Source organism: Schistocerca americana, chromosome 1 (genome assembly GCF_021461395.2).
Source record: "Schistocerca americana isolate TAMUIC-IGC-003095 chromosome 1, iqSchAmer2.1, whole genome shotgun sequence".
NCBI lineage: Eukaryota > Metazoa > Arthropoda > Insecta > Orthoptera > Acrididae > Schistocerca > Schistocerca americana.
The window spans coordinates 407,840,892-407,858,507 of NC_060119.1; the positions used below are offsets into that span (position 1 = coordinate 407,840,892).

General features: G+C 41.6%; 1 protein-coding gene across 1 annotated transcript in view; it reads left to right on the forward strand.

Moving 5' to 3' along the window:
- The window catches only part of LOC124554550 (protein rhomboid-like), a 215,504-nt gene extending 200,030 nt beyond the window's left edge, over window positions 1-15,474 (forward strand). Inside the window, exon 5 of the mRNA XM_047128286.1 lies at window positions 8,986-15,474. Coding sequence (XP_046984242.1) covers window positions 8,986-9,345 — 360 coding nt within the window. The 3' untranslated portion in view covers window positions 9,346-15,474. The remainder of the gene's footprint in view (window positions 1-8,985) is intronic.
- The last annotated feature ends 2,142 nt before the right edge of the window (window positions 15,475-17,616 follow it).

Below are 17,616 nucleotides of genomic sequence, written 5' to 3' on the forward strand. Positions count from 1 at the left end.
ATAGAAGAAAGATGGTAGGCGTGTTTCTACATCTCAAAGATGACGTCTGTTCAAATTTTACACTATTCGCCTGAGACTGGCACTAGTTGCGCCACTATGCACTTACGAATCACGTTTGCTTTAAGTACACACTGTAACAGTCGTGAGGGTTAGCTACCTTTGAGATTGGACACGGTGACTTAACTAACATTAATCATGCATTTAACGATGCCAAAGATGCTATTCTCAACACCGCACTGAGTGTGAATGAGGTCGTGTAATAGGGCTACGAGAAGCTGTATGTTCCTACTGTGATATTGTAGAAAGACTTGGTAGGAAGTAGGCACTGTACATGATTGCCGGCTGTGGTGATCATGAGAATGTACGGTCGCAAGAAGACCGGGCTCCGGTCGACTACGTGACACTACTAGAGGGAAGACCATAGCGTTTCGTGTGTTGTTCTGGCACATTGCACTGAATCTGCCATCTGCAGCAGCAATTTGAGCAGCAGTTGAAACCACAGCGACACAACAAACTGTTTTCTTTATTCAGTCTTTTGGCTAGTTTTATGCGACCCGCCATGCATTACTTTCCTGCCCAACTTCATCTCAAAGTAGCATTTGCAACCTACGTCCTCAATTACTTGCTGGATGTATTCCAATCTCTGTCTTCCTCTCCAGTTTTTGCCCTCTACAACTCTCTCTAGTGCCATCGAAGTCACTCCCTGATGTCCTAACAGTTGTCCTATCATCCTGTCCCGTCTCCTTGTCTGTGTTTTCCACATATCCCTTTCCTCTCAGATTCTGCGTAGAATCTCCTAGTTCCTTACCTTATCAGTCCGCCTAATTTTCAACATTCGTTTGTAGTATCACATCTCAAATGCTTCGATTCTCTTCTGTTCAACTACCACGTAATTCTGTGTCCAAAACGTATATTCTCGGAAATTCCTTCCTCAAACTAAGGCCTATGGTTCATACTAGTGGACTTCTCTTGGCCGGGGATGCCCTTTTTGCCAGTGTTAGTCTGCTTTTGATGTCCTCCTTGCTCCATCCGTCATTGATTATTTTTCTGCCCAGTAGCAATATTCCTTAACTTCAACTACTTCATAACCTAAAATTTTGAAAACATTATCAGCGATCTTTAGAATTCAAATTTAAAGATTAAAAACAGTCTTGATCGCAACTTTTTATATTTATTGGAGTGACCGGTTTCGATTCTATTTAAGAACGATCTTCAGACTCTTAAAAAACATATTACCAGATAGAGGGATCGTCATGATAGTAAGAATAAATAACAAAATGTAGAACTAATAAATAAATATACCCAGAACGGTGGGTGGACTCCGTGGTGCAAGTTGCGCCGACCCTCGACGCTGGAATAACTGCTAAACGGACAAGGAGAGAACGGTTATCAAACAGGCTTGGTCACGCCCACCGTCCTGAGTGTGACATCGCTGCTAACCAATCAGAAAGACGTCTATGATTGGGTAAGCACAAGAAGTAGATTAAAAAGTGCGTTATAGTTAAATTACATCGTAACATCATTATAAATGATTATTCGTCATAAAATATAAACTACAAAGGTTACTTGGTTTAAGGTCAGCTAAAAGTATGCTGCCCTCTGACGTCTATTCTGCAAGGATGCACCAAAGGTTGTTAAATAGACAGGGAGACGCCACTCGCAAAGATACATCGAAGGTTGCCGAGGAAAAGGCGTCCTATCCCGAGGTAGCAGTTTACAGTGCTGTCAGAGATTACAATAGGCGATGACCAACGGCCTCCGTCGACATAACATGTTGGAGATAACTAAAAAGTTAATTATATTATATCGTAACATCACGTAAGTCCCATTATTCGTCATGAAGTATAAACCGTTAAGGTTAAAAATTTAAGATCAGCTAAAAGTAGGCTGTCGTCTAATGTCAATTCTGTAAATGATGCACCAAAGGTTGCTATATCGATAGTGAGACGGTGCTAGCCGAGGTACTTCGAGAGTTGTCGAGGAAACGGCTTCCTATTCCGATGCGGCAGTCTACAGAGCTGTCAAAGATCGCTATAGATGAAGACCAACGTCCTCTGTCGATATAACATGTTGGAAACAACTTTATGTGATGGTGGTTTTAACGGTCATTACAATGAGTGTGTGAGGAGGCAGTCTTCACATTAGTGCATAGTGAACGACATAGATATTATAGAGTAGCATAAAGTTACAATATGCAGGTTCTATTCCATCTAGTATTGACTACGAAAAAGTTAAAAAGTAGAATCATGATGCTATTAGATAGAATGGTGGCAATATTCGTTTACAGCAAGGGAAATAATCCCGTAAGCAGAGATAGTTGACACAAATATGTGACATAAACGTTACGTTACGTATAGCATTTAGAGGATAGAACCTCTATAACCAGGAGACCATTATCAATATAGGAAAAATGGAGCATTATTTGCTAGAATTGGCATATAGTAAATTCAAGTTTGTATTTACGTCTATCGTACTTTCGTCCTTTATCGATCAGCTGAAGTATTTCTTCTGGTATCTTAGAAGTTACCTTCTTTGTACCTACGTTTTTCTTTCCAGCTTCTGTGATTGCCCTTTTTAGTTTTTAGAGATGCCATTCCTCTTTAGTTGTACTGCCTACTTACCTTCCCTTACTGCTGTATCTATAGCTTTAGAGAACTTCAATCGTATCTCATCACTCCTTAGTACTTCTGTATCCTACTTCTTTGCGTATTGATTCTTCCTGAGTAATCTCTTAAGCTTCAACCTACTACTCATCTTCTTCATTTTGATTAAGTCTATATCTACTCCTGCGTACGCCTTATAATCCAGTATCTGATTTCGGAATATGTCTGACCACGGTGTGATCTAACTGAAATCTTTGCGTATCAGCCGTCCTTTTCCAGGTATACCTCCTTCTGTTGTGATTCTTGAACGGAATGTTCACTATTACTACCTGAACGAAATGTTACAAATCAGTTACTTCAAGGACATCTCCGAGCCACGTGCTGCACGTGAGTGGAGTCAAGCAAGAGCTCATCGAAGGGCAGGGTGAAGGAACGTAGTTTTTTTTTTTATGAAAGCTGGTTCTGCCTCGGTGCCAGTGATGGACGCGTGTTGGTTATCAAACCAGTTGAGGGGCAACAACCATCCTATCTGCGCAGTAGACACGCTTGACCTACACTTGGAATGGTGCGATTCGAATGGCAGTAGGAGCACTCTCGTGGTTATCACTTGCCCCCTGACTGCTGATTTTTACGACGATCTGATGATTCTACCTGTATTGCTGACAATCAGGCACTGCATTCAAGGGATGTTTTCCAACACGGTAATTATCGCCCATATGCCGCCAGTGTACCCCAACATGCTCTACAGAGTGTCGACATGTTGCCTTGGCCTGCTAGATCACAAGATCTGTCTTCGGTCGAGCACATATTTTGAGACATCGTCAGGCGACTACTGCAACGTCGTCCACAAACCGCGTCCGTATATTGACCGACCAGTGCAACAGGCATCGAACTCCGTCCTGCAAACTGACACCCGGCACCTGTACAACCCAATGCATGCAACATAGAATGAAGGCTTTCACTGCACGTGTTGTCATTACTTAACACTTCCGGCCTGAGATGCCGTGGTCCATACATAAGACTCTCCCCTGACGTTTCGCCTTCGACTGCGGAAGGCATCCTCCGAGGACAATCGGCGAACTGCAATGAGAGCGCGAGTGAGCGCCGTATATATAAGCCATCCAGAGGGCGCCGCTGTCAATGTTTTAAGATCCGCAAAAGATAAACGGCATCCTGTAGCTACACCAGGTGTCTATAAAGTTCCGTGCAGTTGTGGAAAGGTCTATATAGGCACAACAAAAAGAAGCGTCAACACCCGTCTGGGTGAACATAAAATGAACTGCCGCCTCGGACATATTGATAAATCGGCTGTAGCGGAACGTGTGTTTCAGAAAGGTGGTCGTGAAACAAACTTTAGTGAGACGACCGTCATAGCAAAAACGTCGCATTATTATGCGCGAATGTACAGAGAGGCCATTGAGATTGCCAAACACTGCAATAATTTTAATAGAAAAGATGAAGGCATTAAGCTGGATAAGATATGGATGTCAACATTGCAGCAACAGCGTGACAATCGATTAATTTCAATGGAGAAAGCTGGCAATACCAGAGATCATAGTACAGCCGACGTCACGTGATCGACAGCGGCGCCCTCTGGATGGCTTATATATACGGCGCTCACTCGCGCTCTCGTTGCAGTTCGCCGATTGTCCTCGGAGGATGCCTTCCGCAGTCGAAGAGGAAACGTCAGGGAAGAGTCTTACGTATGGACCACGGCATCTCAACCCGAAAGTGTTAAGTGATGACAATGCATGCATGTTTTCACGCATGCATTTAACATTCTGGCGGTTACAGTGGTTATCAAATTACCAGCATTTCACATTTGCAGTGGCGTGTCTCGCGCTTACATTAACCTGTGATTTTGCAATGTTATTCGCTTAAATATGTTATCTAGACAAATGTATTCCCCAAAATTTCATTACTCTACATTAGTTATATTTGATATTGTGACTTTTTTTCCATCAGTGTATTTTTTGGTTTGTGGTACATTCTTTTTATAAAGAATACGCTTGATTTGATTTAATTTCATTACAATCCAAATATACTACTGGCCATTGAAACTGCTACACCACGAAGATGAAGTGCTACAGAAGCGAAATTTAATCGACAGGAAGAAGATGCTGTGATATGCAAATGATTAGCTTTGCAGAGCATTCACAAAAAGTTGGCGCTGGTGGCGATGCCTACAACGTGCTGACGTGAGGAAAGTTTCCAACCGATTTCTCATACACAAACAGCAGTTGACTGGCATTGCCTGGTGAAACGGTTTGAGATGCCTCGAGTAAGGAGAAGAAATGCTTATCATCAAGTTTCCGACATTGATAAAGGTCGGATTGTAGCCTGTCACAATTGCGGTTTATCGTATCGCGACATTGCTGCTCGCGTTGGTCGAGATCCAATGACTGTTAGCAGACTATGGAATCGGTGGGTTCAGGAGGGTAATACGGAACGCCGTGCTGGATCCCAACGGTCTCGTATCACTAGCAGTCGAGATGACAGGCATCTTATCCGCATGGCTGCAACGGATCGTGCAATCACGTCTCGATCCCTGAGTCAACAGATGGGGACGTTTGCTAGACAACAACCATCTGTACGAACAGTTCGACAACGTTTGCAGCAGCATGGACTATTAGCTCGGAGACCATGGCTGCGGTTACCCATGACGCTGCGTCACAGACACGAGCGCCTGCGACGGTGTACTCAATGACGAACCTGGGTGCACGTATGGCAAAACCTCATTTTTTCGGATGAATCCCGGTTCTGTTTACGGCATCATGATGGTCGCATCCGTCTTTGGCGACATCGCGGTGAACACACATTGGAAGCGTGTATTCGTCATCGCCATACTGGCGTATCACCCGCCGTGATGGTATGGGGTGCCATTGGTTACACCTCTCGGTCACCTCTTGCTCGCAGTGAGGGCACTCTGAGCAGTGGACGTTACATTTCAGATGTGTTACGACCCGTGGCTCTATCCTTCATTCGATCCCTGCGAAACCCTACATTTCAGCAGGATAGCACGACCGCATGTTGCAGGTCACCTTTGCAATACGCCTTTCTGGATACAGAAAAAGTTCGACTGCTGCCCTGGTCAGCACTTTCTCCAGATCTCTCGCCAACTGAAAACGTGTGGTCAATGGTGGCCGAGCAACTGGCTCGTCGCAATACGCCAATCACTACGCTCGATGAACTGTGGTATCGTGTTGAAGCTGCATCGGCAGCTGTACCTGTAGACGCCATGCAGGCTCTGTTTGACTCAATGCCCAGGCGTATCAAGGCCGTTTTACGGCCAGAGGTGGTTGTTCTGGGTACTGATTTCTCAGGATCTATGCACCCAAATTGCGTGAAAATGTAATCACATGTCAGTTCTAGTATAATATCCTTGTTCAATGAATACCCGTTTATCATCTGCATTTCTTCTTGGTGCAGCAATTTTAATGGCCAGTAGTGTACTTTTCATACATACAATAAGCTAGCAAAGGTAGAATTTAAATCGCTGCGCTTATACAGGGTGAAAAGTATTTAAGCCGACGACCTCTGGAAGGTTGTAGGGGACATCAAAACAAATACTTTTTTTCCTATGAGGAGTATTTAAACCGGTAGAGGAAGATTTCTCTGGCGGCAAACTAATGAAACCAACAAACACTCTTCCATTTTTTTATGACCAAGAGACAACACATTAACACAACCCAATTTCAATTACAGTAGATTTTCAAAAACGCCTCCATTGACACGTAAACAAAGGTTGCACCGTCGGATCATGTTCTGGCTGACACGGGCAAAAACCCCAGGAGTATCCAGAATTGTTCCTGCTGCTGCTACTATCCGGGCAACCAGATCCTCTTCTGACGCAACAGGAGTTGCGTAAAGAAGGTTGTGCGTCTCTCCCAACACAAAAAGTCCAGAGGAGACATATCTGGGGATCGAGCAGGCCATGGTACAGGACCACCTCTGGCAATGCACGTTTCTGCGAACTGTCGGTCCAGGAATCACACGACGACTAAAATGTGCCGGCGCCCCGTCATGCTGGAACCACATGCGCTGTCTTGTAGGGATCGGGACGTCTTCCAGCAATTCTGGCAATGCTCTGGCGAGGAAATTGTAATAGTGCCTGCCATTTAATGGCCTAGGTAGCAGATACGACTCAATTAAACAGTCCCCAACAACACCGACCCACACATTACCGAAGAACGGCACTTGATGAGCGCTAGTAACTGTGGCATGTGGGTTATCCTCACTATAAACATGCGAATTGTGCGTGTTAAAGACTCCATCACGTTGCATCATCGGTAAACAACACAGAGGATGGAAATGTAGGATGCATTTCACACTGTTACAGGTACCACTGCGAAAACTGTGCTCTGGGTGGATAATCAACTGGTTCCAGGTTGTGGACACGCTGTAAGTGAAATGGACGGAACAGATGCTCTCGAAGGACGGTTCTTACATTATTAAAAAAACTATATTAAAAAACTAGAAACCCGCCTCGATTGCGAAAAAAGCACCTAGTGTTAACCTAGGTTTCGGCGTAGATAATCACACCTTCTTCAGAACAATAAAACCCACAAGTGCCTAAGAAGACCTTTGTCAATGATTAAAAGAACACCATAGCTATACATTTATAAACGGAAAAAAGGAAAACACAAACAGTACATATGTACAAATTCAAAACCACTACTTAACTTAATGGTGTACGCTCCACTTCACACCGGCCTATGTTCGATGGGCCATGACCCACCATAAACTGCAGTTACAAATGGTCGCTCACTTACAAGCCCGACCCGCTACCTATGCACATGCGCAAGACAAGGGAAGTTACTTGAATGCGCATGCGCATACGAATACGAGAAAGTTTATACATGGGTCGGGGCTAAATAGCCCATATGTTCCCAACCGTGGATCAACGTATATCAAAAAATGGAATGGATAGAATAAGTGACGAGCTAAATAGGAGATGAAACCTAAAAATAAGTGCACACGGTTGCTTATGCTATGAAAGAAACATATATGAAGCTACCTATGACAACAGGAGGAACTCTTAAAAACTATTCCTAAAGCCAGTAGTTAGCCTGGGGGGGGGGGGGGGGGGGGGGGTCTGATGGGACGTAATCTAAAGACGTCGTGGTAATAAAGATATAGGGATAAAACGTGAGGTGTTCAACGGGCTAAAATCACCTTCATCGTAAAAGGAAAATGAAAAAAAAGAAAAAAGATGAACAGCTTGACCAACCGCGCTCTCCAATCAGCGCACGCATGTGAAAATCCCCAGATCATCAGATTTACAAGCATGATGAAGAAATTAAAGGTACTAAACCTTCAAAAAAAATTCTGTTTCTTAGTAGGAATTGGTCGTTAAGGATATTGTCTTTATCATGTTGCAGATGCTTAAAGAGCTGCATTTCTTCCAAAACATCCAGTTTTAAGCCCTTAACCTCGGCATGAAGTAACTCGATATTAACTGGAGGGCTCGGCGCATGAGCCGTTTGCACAAGATGTTCCACATAAGTAGAGCCCTTAGTACCGTCACCGCTTCTAGTAGGAATATTCTCTTTACACCTGAGACACAGAGCTCGTCCCGTTTGCCCGATGTAAAATTTTGGACAATCCCCGCATGTAATTTTATATACTCCTGATTGGGAAAGTTAATCGTTCTTATTGTGCAAGGAGTGGATTAAATTCCTATGTAAACTATTATTAGTAGAATAGGCGACTCTGAAATTATGGGCTCTGAGTAAACGCCCCAATTTATAACTTATATTGCCTATGTAAGGGATAGATATCGTTGCCACTTGTTTGTCATCTAACGCATCCCCTAGGGTGGAAGATGTAATATTATTTTTATTTATTTTCTTGTTATACATATGTCTTACCAACTGAGGTCTATAGCCATTATTTATAGCAATATTCTCAAGTGTGACCAGTTCCGTTTGTACCGCATCTGGTGCAAGAGGGATAGTTGTAACTCTGTGAATATTAGAATGAAAAAAGGCCATCTTATGGGCGATTAGGATATTGTTGTTGATAAACCCGCTGTGCAGCTCGTCCGTTGTGGTGCGCTACGTAGTACGCACCAGCCATATCAGTGTACTCACTCCAGGTGTATCGCTCCATTAGTAGGGAGAGACAATGCGCTACTACACTGGTGGACAGCAGTTGCCTACAACTGAAGATCGTAAACCGGCCTCCACCGGTTTAAATAATCCTCATAGGAAAAAATGACATTAGGGAAACAGCCTCCCTGAGTTTGTCGGTTTAAATACTTTTCACCCTGTATAACTTCGCGTAAACATCACGTGACAGTACTGCAATGTTCGATGTGTGAGGATTGGTTCCATGTGCCCTGTTCTGCTGCATTACAAACTGTCGTGCCAACGTGTTGCAGAACTACCGGGCGCTGCGCTACAAGGTGTACCGCGGCGTGTCGGTGGCGGTGCTGCTGCTGGCGGACGTGGGCTTCTCGCTGCACCACCACTACGCAACGGGCAACAAGGGCCCGCGCATCTGCTGGGCGGCGCACGCGGCGGGCGCGCTCGCCGGCCTGCTGCTGGGGCTCGTGGCGTTCCGCGCGCAGCCCAAGCCGGGCGCGCTCGAGCCGCCCGCCTTCGGCGCCGGCTGGCCGCGGCTCGCAGTCCGCGTGGCGGCGCTGGCGCTGCTCGGCGCCGCCTTCTGCGCCGCGCTCGCCTGCAACGTGCTGCGCCCGGACAACCTGCGCCTCGTCACTGCCTGCCCCCGGCCTTCCTGAGGGGACCGCTCACTCAGCCTTGTGGTCGAGTCTCAACTGTGCGAGCGGCTTCCTAGTCCCTACCGACTATTCGTGGCAACGGGCGCCGTACTCCTGAACTAAGACTCCACTGTCACGACTGGTCCCACCTGCTTAGACGTCGGGTGCCAAAATAGCGTGTGTTCCGAGTGCCATCTGCTGTGAAAGTATGGTTATGAGGGACTGTCCTTTAAAAAATTGGTATATACCAACACCATTAAGGAATTAGGAATAACAGTAGTGTTTGTTAATAACCAATCACCGTAGTGAACATTCTTGTCAAAGATGTACGCAAAGTCCTTGACCCTGCTGAAAATTGAAGGAACACTTTTAGGAGAAGTGTGAACAAAACATTAGCACTTATTTTCTCGAAGAAAAATACAATCAAACGCATTAAACAATATTTAAAAGGCAGTAAATAGAGCATTTTTAGTTTATTCTTTATGCCATATTTTCCTTTGAGTGACAAACAGTATCCAACGTTCTTTTCTGCTTCAATACGGCTGACTTATTCACTCGTGAAACAATTTCCATTCAGCCATTACGTTTATGTTACAATCTGTCTTTTTCTCGTATCAGATCTTAGTCTGTCTTTTATGAGGGTATTCGTAATATAAAATATCAAATCGTCATGTGACCTGCGCTTTGTATCGCGAAAACGAAGCAAACAATCACATAAAGATTGAGAAAACACCAAAGGACTATATCTGTTTCTATAGCATGGGTGAGCGTGGGCAGAGGTGGGTAGCTACCGACGTTGGCAGGCCGCCTCCAGTTTTGCGCGTGCGGAGTATTCAGCATGCTCAGGACTTCAGAATTCTACACTCGCCATAATCAGTTGATCACTGACGTCAGTGAGTCACTCGCAGCGTGGGTGGCGACTGTTTTACACGCAGGTACTTGACACGCACCCAGTATGAGTAGTCGTATTTGACCAGAAAGTCGTTCGTGCAAAAGGATCCTTAATTTCTGCTTGCCAGGGTCTGCGCCATGACCCAGTACAAATAGTCTGAAGGACACGAGCAGTTATCTGCCGATATAGTCTTCTTTTCTTCCGTGCTGTTCGCAGCAATTTGCTATTACATTTTTCTCCGCGTTTGTGTTGCGTTAGCGCTGCGTGGGAAACTAGGATAGAAGGCTACCGAAATTTTGACAGTATGGTCACGCTGCCGCCACTACACAGCATAAGGGAAGCAGAGACAATCACATGATTCCTCACATAACGTAGCCCACGTACTGAATTTAAATTCGCAAACAGTTCATCCGTCCTGCAGGTTTTGCTGCTTTGAACAAACATCGTGCTGTGTACTTACTGGTACCTGTAATAAGGAACCCATAAATCTAACGTAGCACTGACCTGTGATGTGTACCCTCGCAGGATTCCGAGATACTGAAATAATGTTTTTGTATACTGGTGGAGCGTTATTCTTCAGATCTTTTATGTTTTCCTAACCACGGAACATCCGTATTATGGTATTAATCATCAGCGCATGCCGCCCTAGAGGTACTCCAAACAGCAACTCAAATGAGTCACTGGGATGGTATTTTTCCTAGTGAAGATGCAGAAAGCTGCTTATGTAGCTCTAATACAGCCAGTCATGCACTTCTGCATCGAAACAACTCTAGAAAACTGTGACGCAGCTGAATTTGTCTTCCACTTTTTCCCGGTTTTCGTCAATGTCCGTGTATCGTTGAGCATCTTATTATGTGAAGCATGAAACACATAGCATAACTGCTTGCCTCGGTGCCTTTCCACTACATGGAAATCGGGTTCTATATTCCTCAAGAATTTTGTCATCTTACCAAAAATTACAATTGTCAACGTTAAACTTTATGTTTGTTCCCAGCATAGTGCGACGTCTATGCATAACCAAACCCTTTCTACAAGAGATTACTACCACTGCACATGTTCCACGCCATTCATATACACGAAACGTTTACAGTTCACAAGCTGCAACACTGTTTCAGTCTTTTGACAAATACACAGCACTAAGCACTTCGCCGTTAAAACACACACACACACATACACACACACACACACACACACACAAGCGCGCCCGCGTACGCACACACGATCATTAACCATCACAATGGGCATGTGTTCCTGTGGGAACTTCGGTTCTGAAAATCAATAAAGTGAGCGACATAAACTAGGACGTCTTCTAAAGATATATTTTCTCGACAAATTAGGAATGACATTTCAGCAGTCTACCAAAACAGCTGTTTTCTGTGTTATGATTTCCAGAAACAAAATATAGGCATTTCATTTACAAACAGATATTTAGTTTGTTATCAGAAACTACTAAATGATGGAGACTACTGTTTATTCACCAAGGCCTGAAAGATGAGTCTCTGGTTCTCAGCCGCTTAAGCTCGTGTAAGTCGGTCGATTTCGGGCCACGACTGCTTAGTATCCGGTTGTTGTCAACAGTGGCTATCTAAACAACGGTGCGCCTATGTGTGTCGTAGCCGTTAGGAAGTGATTGCTGTGTGGTGCCGTGCCAAAACAAGCAAGCAGGTTTGTAGTGCTAGTACTGTGTGATGAAAGTGCAGCTTGTTCCCCTCGCAACGCTTCTTCCACGCAGAAACCGATGTTCTGGTAGACTGTGGGTGCAGCTTGCTTCCTCCTGTTTCTGCACCAGCTTGAAGATTCGTTCATGACGTTTTAAAGAAATGTAGAGTCCTTCTTCCTTTTTGTGTACTTCCCTAGTAGTACAGAAACATTAATTGAATCTGAGTCACTGTTATGATATGTTTCCCAGTAAATATTCATAAAGCTGTTTGTGTAGCTCTAATACAGTTACGATGAAGAACGCAGTGCCAAAATGTTTTTGATGGCAGGTCTTCTCAGACAACATATGTACAAAATGTTGAAATACCAAATGAAAATAACTTTATTCACATCAATGTCCTTTTATGTGTTTCGGTTAAGCATTTCAAAACTATGAACAAGTCTTAAAACGTCCACTCAGCTACTCCAATGCTTAGGTTTCGACAGGAAGCCCCTCTACTGTAATAGCTGCACTACTGGCGTTATCTAGGCGTCTAATGCTGTATAAGATACAGTCTTTGTTCATTGATAGTAGAGGATGAAGTTTAGTGATATTTGTTCTACATCATTTTGCTTGGTTCATTTTAACAAGTCCTGATGACAATTACAGCCGTCCCATAATATTGAATTGCTCAAGTACAATCATCTCTAATTATAAATCGTATCTCACCCAGTGGATCCGTCGATCTGGTATGACCAATGGCATGCGACAACCAACGAATAAGACTGGAAATCTACAAGAGAGGCATGATTTCACCTTATGGTGTATAAATTAAAAAGTGAAACTTGGAATTCTCTCACTTGCTCAAGTCGCATATTGCCCTTATGAATATAAATGATTATTTTCCGACACTTTTGTGAAAGGGATATTGAGAAGTATAACTGTTCGAAAGGACAGAGATTTTTCTTGTTTGCACGTACAAGAAAATAAGAGACTTTCAGTAAGTTTAACAAAATTTTCATTGAGCATTATTGCTAAACACATTAAAAAAGAATTTTTAGAGCTACAGTAAGTGATTTGCAGGACTGAAAATGAAGAAAGCGAAGGACAGATCTCTGCTAAAGCAAATGTGCTGTTGCATTTACCATTGCTTTTATTAATAGTTTTCCAATGGCAGCTGCATTCCGTTTCTTGTTGGCAGAATAGTAAGAGTATTATGGATTTAAATTCTAAACTTAGTTGCATGTTGCACAAATATTTTTGACATTTATACTAATTATAATCTGTGTTGAGGATGGCAGAAAATATGTGGTATTTATATGCATGAAGTATTGCTTGCTCATGAACATTTGTGTCTTTAATTTACGACACATGTTGTTTTCTTGTAGAAGAAATTGAATAAGAAACAAATATTTAATATGCCCTCATTGTTTATAAGTAGAAATCGCACATCAGCAAACCAACATGCTCAAGAATAAGCACTTGAAAGAACAATGTAATAAATTTGGTAAGTCCATTACCATAATCTGTGGTTTATCATAAAATGCTCAGTTGTATTTTGACATTTAATTAACTGACTCTTCAGCAACAACATAGTAAACTGAGTACACATCTTTCATAGGTTTGTAGAATATCTTTCATAGGTCATTGTAGCTCCACAAAAACTCTTGATAGAACAAATGTGCAAACAGCATTATTATAGAGACTTCACTGTAAATGGTGTCTACAAGATATTGTATAACTGTAGATCATTTTAGTGCCATATCATAAAGTAATCAAACAGTACCAGTAGCTTAGCCTGAATTTTCAAGAAATGGTTTCTGAACATTTGTATGTTCTGTATTTCTCATGTTTAGGGAATAACTAGTGTTAAACTGTAACCTAAAATGAATTTTGTAAACTGTATGGGGGTACTAGTTTTTACACAGTGGAAATGTACCAATATATTTACACTCATAATATATTCAATTTTAATTCTTCATTAAGACTCTGTACTTTTATTTGTTTTTCTTTCTTTTACCTTGAACTTCACTTCTCATGAACTGTTGATTTTTCAGTAATCCTTAGAGCACTGTACGTATATATATTCGTATTACGAATATTACTATTAATCTTTCTCACTAGGCCTTTGTTATATGTGATGCAGAATCATGTAAGACTACTATACAACCTGTATATTGGCTGTTGCCATGATAAAGATAAAATCTCACGTGATACATATTATCCCCTAATTACCTGTATGTTAGCTGTTGTATCACCAGGGTACATTGGTGTGAAATTACCTATAGAAAAAACTTTATACTTTAATTTCATTTCTTGTGACTCAACAATTTAAAGAAATAGTTAGAAAACTCTACCAAAATCATTAACTATATACTTTTAAGAAAATGCTCCCTTTCTTGCTTCATTATATCCCACTTAAAAAAAAAGATATAATGTCTAATTGAATGGCTGAAATTGTTTACCTGCTTTCTCTTCACAACCAGTCTAATAAACAATACTGACATCCTGTTCTTAGCAGATACATCTTACTTCCCCTAATCTACCTTTTGTGTAATAAACATGATGAAGACAGAAAATGTAGACTTACACAGGGGATACTAACAATCTGGCTTCTGTGAATCAATCACAAATAAAAGAAATAGGGTGAGATGACTCTGTTATACAAGCGAACTGAAATGTGTGTGTAATTGTAAGTAGAATTTCCAGACTGACAGGTTTGCAAGCCAGGAAAACAAAAGGAAGTTCCAGAAGTTTCTTAGTCTTTCCTAATACTGCTAATTTTAAAACTGTATCAGTTTCAAAGTATTTAAATAGAAGCAAATTGTTTAAATGATTCTGGTTCTAGCTTCACCCTTTGTATTGCTGATAAATGTATTTTTTCGTTGTGTAAATGTAGTATTTTTAATGAAAATTCCGTTTCTGCCTCAGTGTAATGTATTAAATGTTAAAAGTTAAATACTGCACTTTTAAACACTCATATATAATTATTTTGTAATTCAATGGATGATTTCCTGAAGACAAATGAACTACCCATGTCTATATTTTTATTTGTACTTACAATATAGGTATGGAGTACATCATCTCATGCATTGTATGCCACACATATAACATAATATCACTGGCTCACTAACATGGCATTTTTTCCATAAAAGTTGTTGCCAGATAAATTTTAATCTGACATAGGTTTAGGAATGCTCAAGACTGCCAAACATTAGGTATATAAAATTATAAGAAGTAGCATAGTTATTTGTACAACAGGTTTTTTATAAGATGTTTAGTCAGAGTGAATGTGAGTCATTATCAGCAGTATTACAATAACAAGTACTTTTTCTCTTCATACAGAGCCTTTGTTTCATATGGCAACGTCCAGTGCATAATGATAGGTATAACATCTAAAGCTTTAATATTAATGTGTAATGAGTTTACTTATGAGATGCTGATTATCCTTTTCAGTTATTCCCCTCAATCTTCTCATAATAAATTGTCAAAAATCATTTCCCTGCTAAATGTTAAAATGAAAAAGTATGTAACAGAATATATATGAGATGTATTTCTGAAATTTATGACAATTATTATTAACAGTTTTAAATAAATTTTGAATAAATAAATTAAAATCTGAAGTCTCTGAAAAATGTCAAGAGACATAATTATTTAATTTAATAAACGTTTCTGAGAGCAATTCTTTTTATCTTTTATTTTAATTTGACAAAATAGTTTCACCTTATCTTACAAAAAGATGTTTGCAACATTTAACAAATAGTGGAACAATACATTTAAATACACAAATTTTAACCAGACTGGATGATAACATTTGCTATTCAGTATTCTCTCACATAAATTTGCTATGTGGTTGACTTCTGTCTAGTAGCCTAGCACTCCAGCGAAATAAGAGTTTGTTTATGCTTTCCTGGCAGATCTGTTCAGAATATGGCTCTTGTTTCTGTCACATCAGGAGATACGCTTTGTAAATCCCACAACATTTCTTTGAGGCATCTGCTCAATATCATCAGGTGGTGGCTGCTACTAGCTATAGGCAAGCAGCAACTGCTCCAGCAGTTGCTTATTTCCAGTAGTGATGAGTAGCAATCTCTTGCTGACATCTAGTGGTTGCCTTGAAGAAATACTGTTGAAATTACACATTTTGACCCAGCAACAGATCTGACAGCCATATAGTGAAGTAATAGCTGATTGTAAGTTAAAATTTAGTGCCTCTGCAGCTGTTCGGGTGTTATCATGCACATGTTTGTGGTAATTATCAAACGGTGATAAAAGATATTGTTCCAAGGACAAGTCTTCAGTAGTGTAGAAAAAATAGTCAAATTTCGCAAAGACCTGTTTTATGCATACCAACTACAAGATTCTCATTAATTAGGGAATGAAAATAACTAATTCTATTCTTATATATATTGTCTTCTATGTACTTGTATAGTGAATGCAACTTCAACTAATCTTAGGCTCTGCTACAGTTCCATACAGGAAACATCTTCTTTTGTTGGAAAGTATTTAGTAACATATTGTTAGCTCAATAATATTTCTATATCACATACCAGCACCTGTTGATAAAATAAAGTATAAAGTTAGACACTTATAGCAACAAAAAAAAACAGAAAAAAAGAAAACATAAAATAGTCGTAGAACCACAATTTTTATCGAGCACCTGTCTGTACATAATCTGTCTGCACAGAAAAATTATCACCACACTTGACAAGAATGGAAACTTTGGCAGAGTAGTGGGAAGAAAACGGAAGTATGAAGACTGCCTATGCTTTTCCCATGTTGCATATTCGGAAGTAAACAGATAGAGTGGAGATAGTCCCACAGTAGTTTTGATTTTTAGTCAACAGTTGTGGAGAAATACCAGCTGATCCCAAGTTTCTTAGCTGGCTTTATTACGGCATATTTAACGTTAGGAAATATCCCTGAGGCATAGAGTGGTAACATGACTTGCATAAGGTAGACCTGAGGTATAGAGTGGTAACACGAATAGCGTAAGGTAGACCTTGGGTTAAATCTTGGTTGCAGTCCTGTGGTTTTATTTCTCCTGCGGTTATCGTGATAATGTTGCTGTCCTCTCCATGAGTGGCAGCAGCAGCGTGTATCGATACTAGTGCTGCTTGCTGTACTATCTTTGGTGTGGCGGATATAGTTTCCAACTGGACGGTGTGTGACCACTCGGTCGGTTGGCGTGGAGCAGCAGGGAAGTCTCCGTCGCACGAACACTGGCCGGGGCGCTGGCGGTGTGCACGCGCGGTTGGAGTGTGAGGTGCTGCTTGCGAGTGCTACGAAGTTCGTCGCCCACCGATCTTGGACATGGAAGTTGAGTCGTCACTTAACCTACTATCGAGCCTCAACTGTTTACATTTCTTAGTTTGATCCTGCTTGTCGCTTTTGGGTCATTCCGGCGAGCAGCAACGTATGTTTATTCAAGTTGGCTAAGATCACAGCCGTCTTCCTGTGGAGTTTAACTTAATTCATTCCCTGTTATTGAAGTTGACCAGCGATATTTTCTGCCTTGTGGCCATTTACGTTCCGGTTACCTGCCCTGGTCGTTGACGTAGTTTTCGGCAGTGTATTTTCCTCAGCGTGGCGTGTAGTTCGACAGCTGAGGTGTTGTTGGTAGTTGTGGGCGCCAATATTCTGTGTGTCATTGTATTGAAATCTTGTGGTCGTTTTGCTGGTTGGGTGGAGCGGAACTGATCTTGTTGATTAGTCGGTTGGTTGGCTGTCTGTCGGTTGGGTTGCCTTCAGTTTAAGAAGT